We start from the raw sequence: 5296 nt of genomic DNA on the forward strand, positions 1-5296 counted from the left end.
TAATTACCATTGTTACGAGTGTATGTTGAAATTTATAAAAGATATATTCTGCATATGTATTTTTCTACCATCATTTTTTTTCAACTCGGTTTGCAAAAGTTTATGTATTCTCCCTCTCTCTTTATATATATATATATATATATATATATATATATATATATATATATATATATATATATAAAGAGAGAGGGAGAATAAAACACACCATCGTAGAACTATGAATATAAAACACACAATCCTAAAAAACATAAAACACAATAATATTTGTCATTCCACAATCAGAGTCTTAACATCTAAAACACAACACAAAACCCACATACATGATATTCATTCTATTATTTTGTGAGTTTTAGGTGTGTTTTATGCCTGAAATTATTGTGTTTTATGACTTTTTACACTTTTTAGGAAAAACACACTTTCCGTAGGATCCCCACTATATATATATATATATATATATATATATATATATATATATATATATATATATATATATATATATATATATATATATATATATATATATATATATATTTCTACGCATACCAAAACTAATAGCTTGGGTTAAGTAACGCATCATAGTAGTCTGGAGTGAGGATTGAAAGATTTATGAAGGGTTTAATTTGGTTCGTATTTAAAAAGGTTATATCGTAGTTTAGCGTCAGCTTGAACAATCATTTTAAGATTTAGCATAAAAATAATTCCTTTATTAGACTAATAGATCCATTCAATTTAGTTTGCAAACGTTTATTTTTTCTCTAGATATATCAATCTACGTCTAGAAAAACCTACATCATAGTTTAGCATCTTTTACAATCATTTTAAAATTTAGCATGAAAATAATTCCTTTATAAGGCTAACAAACTATTGAATTCTACTACATCTAACACTTATTCACATTCATATTAGTTGAAAAGAAAACTGCATATTAGATGATCTTTCTTTGTAATTTTAGGTACTCATTTAAGGGGTGGCGGCGTAACTTGTTGTCCGACTACCTGCCATTGCTTTGTGATTGCCCTTTTTCGTGTGGAATGATATTGTTGTGGGTTAAAAAAAAAGATGATCTTTATATTTACTAGATTTATTTGCCTATTGCTATTATTTTTTTCTTACATCAGAATGTTAAAGTTGCCAATGCATGCATGTTTACTGATTTTTTGGTTTGTTTATATATGATGTAAAAAGAATACGTTCCCTTGCAATCTATATACATGTGAATGTGAAGTGATGCATCACCCATCTCTACTTTAATGATAACAACTCCATTAAATGCTTTAGCGTAGTGCTGTAGTCTAGAGATTAAGCAAAACGAAAAAAAAAATGTTATGAAAAAACTTAAGTAGTTTTGCATCTCATATACCGATACAAGATATATCAAATATTAAATTATTACTATACTTAGTTATTCAAAATAATAAATAGTTTTGATAAATCGGTTATGAACATGTCGTGTACCTGTTACCTATTTAACACCGTTAGTTAAATGAGTTTAATCGTGTCATAAACTGATGATGCGGTTTGAACTCTTTCAGACACAATTTTAATCGTGCCATTAGACCACAAACCCGTTTAACTCAAACCCAAACCAACTTAACTTTGCGTTAGTCATATCATGTTAACATGTCGTGTTATAAGTTGCTAGCACTAGAAAAAACCTTCATAAACTTTAAGTAACTTCACGATCAAAGTTATAGGTGCTACTAAATATACTCGCATTATCTCACAAAGTTTTGAGTAACGACGCATAATTAAAAAAATATACCCCTCTCGTAAAAAAGGGGTAATTTCAAAACAAGGTTTAGAAACACCCAAAATTAATAATCTTTTTATACAAAACCTATTCTTAACTTATTCTTTTTATATTTACTACATTCAACTTAAATTTTGGTCAAACCCAACCACCTCAAGCAATTAATGAAATCTCACTCAAAAATCATAAACTCATAAAAACCCATGTTTATAACAAGACTATAAATCTGTTACATCTCACTCACAAATCACAAGCACCCATCTTTGATCATTATCGTAAGAGATGATTCCATCTGAAGTTCTACAGCATACCCATCTCGATCGCTTCATCTACCGATGAAAATCTCGCATCTGCGCTTCAATTAAGGTCTTCATCTTTAATTCCTGTTGTATCCCTAATTTTACTTTTTTGTTTGATTAATTTCATGTTGATTTTGATCACAAAGTTGCTGATTTCATGCTCTGTCTCTTTAATTCCTGTTGTTTTACTTGATGTACATAGTTATAATTCTGTTTTTAGTTTTTTGTTGGATTATTAATGTTTCTTTAATTTTGATCATAAAGTTTCTGATTTCATGCTCTGTTTCTTGGTACTGTGATTTGAGAATTAAGGTATAAAATTAGTTTTTTTTTTCTTTTACTTTACTCAAGTGATTTGGGTTTTTACTGAATTATGATTTGGGGTTTTGTTTTACTTAATATTAGTTGAAGAAAGTTAGGGTTTTTATTGCTCTAAAAAGCTGAATTTGGTTTTTTTTTTTTTTTTTTTTTTTTTTTTTTTTTTTTTTTTTGGGGGGGGGTTTTATTGCTCTAAAAAGCTGAATTTGGTTTTTTATTTTATTTTATTTTATTTTTTTATTTTTTTTAAGGGGTGTCAATTGTGTCGGGCTAGTGGGTTGACGGGTTACTGGGTTGAAATGTGCAACTTGAACCCGACCCATAATATTATTATTCGTGTAAAAGAGTTCAACCCTAACCGGCACACACATAAATTCGGGTCAATCCGAACACAACCTGTTTAACCTTTTTTTTTTTAAAAAATTAGTCATACATGTTGACGATTATAAGTGGGTTGTTGGGTTTTAAGTGGGTTATCGGTAACATATTTAATGGTGTGTACAAGGGGGACAAGTAGATAATATGGTGTAATAAAACTAATATTATTATAAGTGACCATGTAAAATGGAAAATTGAGAAAACAAAAATATAAAAGTTTCTTTTTTTAATACTTAAACGGGTTAACAGGTCAACTTGTTTTTTATACGGGTCAACCCGAACCCAACCTATTTTTAATACGGGTCAACCCTAGCCGACCCGTTATTATACGGGTTGTGGTAGTCCACCCAAAACCTATATTTTTTCGTGTCGGGTTTTGGGTCATGTTAAGAATTGCCGCCCCTAGCTTTTTTTATATATATATTCCTAATGGGGTTATGCTCAGTGTTGTAAAACTCGGGATTAATTGGTAATCGGTAGTTACCGATTAAATTTCACATAGCCGGGCCTAAAATTGGTAATCGGTCAACTCTGGTCAAAACCTTATTAATCAAATCCAATTAACAAGTTTGAAAAGTTATATATAAAATTTTGAAAATTTACGTATAAAATTCCAATCCAATTAATCCCGATTAACTGCTAGTCGATACCCTGTGACCCAACTAGTGCATAGTGATTTTTACAACTGAGAAAAAAGTTAGGATTTTGAAGTTATTAGCCTGAAAAACTAAACTGAATTGAATAAAATATGTATATTCATTACAGGACACAATGAATTTTGACCTTAATTTGGGATTTTTTGATCACCCTTCCTCTAATGATCAGCCACAAAATATTAGCATTGATGAGTTGCTAAGTGGCTCTATAAGGGAAGTGGATTCCAATCACCCTACGGTTAACCACCGGCTGCCGGCAGTTCATAGGCATATTCCCGTTCCTACGGTAGCCGTAAATCCACCTCCAGGGGTGGCAGCCAGTGGTGCTGCCGCTGATAATGACGAAAAGGTTCAAGAAGCGATTAAAACAGGCGAAAACGGTGATGAAGGTAGCTTTTTCGATTGTAATATATGTTTGGATTTAGCGAGTGAGCCGGTTGTGACATGTTGCGGTCACTTATTTTGCTGGCCGTGTATTTACCGGTGGTTGTTTCTTCACTCGAACGCAAAACAATGTCCGATTTGCAAAGGTGAAGTAACTATGAAAACCATAACTCCGATTTATAGTCGGTCAAACGTCCCGCATGTAACAAAAGCGATAGATCCAAATTCAAGTTACAAGATACCTAGTAGACCGCCAGCCCACCGGATCGAGAGCTGGAGACATTCTTTTCAACGAGAAACACTTAATCTCCCGATCATCGAAATGGTTCGAAGGCTTGATAATAACAGGTTTCATCTTTCTCGGGATCCGCTGTCGAGCAACCCGCAAGAAATCCCGAGTACCCATTTGCTAAACAGGATTTTCACATCCCGTGGGATGCGAAGGGGACGCGATTCAGTACCTGCTACCTCACCAGAGGTTACAGTGGACTTGCCAAATGATTATATCCCTAACCTTACATCTGGAGAAAGTTTTGTCGACTCGTATTTTCGGGACCACCCTGAAGAAATAAATCAAGATGAGTTTCCGTTGATCGATAGACATTCAATGTCGAGTGTGGCTGGCATTATACAGTCCGAAGTCACGACGACTAGCATGAGTTCGAGAAGAAGACGTGAACCAGCAACGTCTACGGTTTTGGATGTCGATAGAGGAAATTCTCGGCCCAGACGGAGGAGATTGCTTTGAACTTTGAAGATTTGAATCAAGCGCGTTTAAAAACTATTTTACATATTAGATATATATATATATTGTTTTCTTTTCTGCAATTAGATGGTTGAATGATTTGGATAAGTTTTATGCAATTAGATGCCCATATTATTGTGCTTTGAGCTATGTTTGGTGGTGTTAATATCTATCTAGTAAGATTGAGCAAAATCTTTGTCCTTGTTCAGAAACTCATTAAATTGTGAGCTTGATAAGCGGTATGGATGACAATGCGGGTTGGATGTGTACTTCATGTCTTATATCCGATTGTAAAAATGTATTCCATTTCAGCACCAAATAGGCGGATACACGAGTACACACTATATGTCGTGTATATATTAATGTATATGACATTGATGCATGTCTTATATCCGATTGTAAAAATGTATTCCATTTCAGCACCAAACCAGGCAGATACATGAGTACACATTATATGCCGTGTATATATTAACATGTATGACATCGATGCATGTCTTATATTAGATTGTAAAAATGTATTCCGTTTTAGCACCAAACCAGACAGATACATGAGTACACATTATATGTTGTGTGTGTATATATGATATCGATGCATGTCTTACATCCGATTGCAAAAATGTATTCCATTTCAGCACTAAACTAGACCCAGACGGATTCACGAGGACACATGATATAGTGTATATATTAATATATATGATATCAATGCATGTCTTATATCGTGTATATAATAATATATACAATATTGATGCGGACAAAGTTTTATAAC

The 5296-nt window shown here is 32.9% G+C and overlaps 1 protein-coding gene across 1 annotated transcript; it reads left to right on the plus strand.

Moving 5' to 3' along the window:
- The first annotated feature begins 1911 nt into the window (after window positions 1-1911).
- On the plus strand, window positions 1912-4680 carry LOC110867718. The gene is made up of 2 exons (XM_022116731.2): window positions 1912-2116; window positions 3511-4680. The coding sequence occupies exon 2, from the start codon at window positions 3517-3519 to the stop codon at window positions 4531-4533; it is 1017 nt and encodes a 338-aa protein (XP_021972423.1). The 5' UTR covers window positions 1912-2116; window positions 3511-3516; the 3' UTR covers window positions 4534-4680.
- Window positions 4681-5296: the final 616 nt, after the last annotated feature.

This window comes from Helianthus annuus, chromosome 1 (assembly GCF_002127325.2).
Source record: "Helianthus annuus cultivar XRQ/B chromosome 1, HanXRQr2.0-SUNRISE, whole genome shotgun sequence".
NCBI lineage: Eukaryota > Viridiplantae > Streptophyta > Magnoliopsida > Asterales > Asteraceae > Helianthus > Helianthus annuus.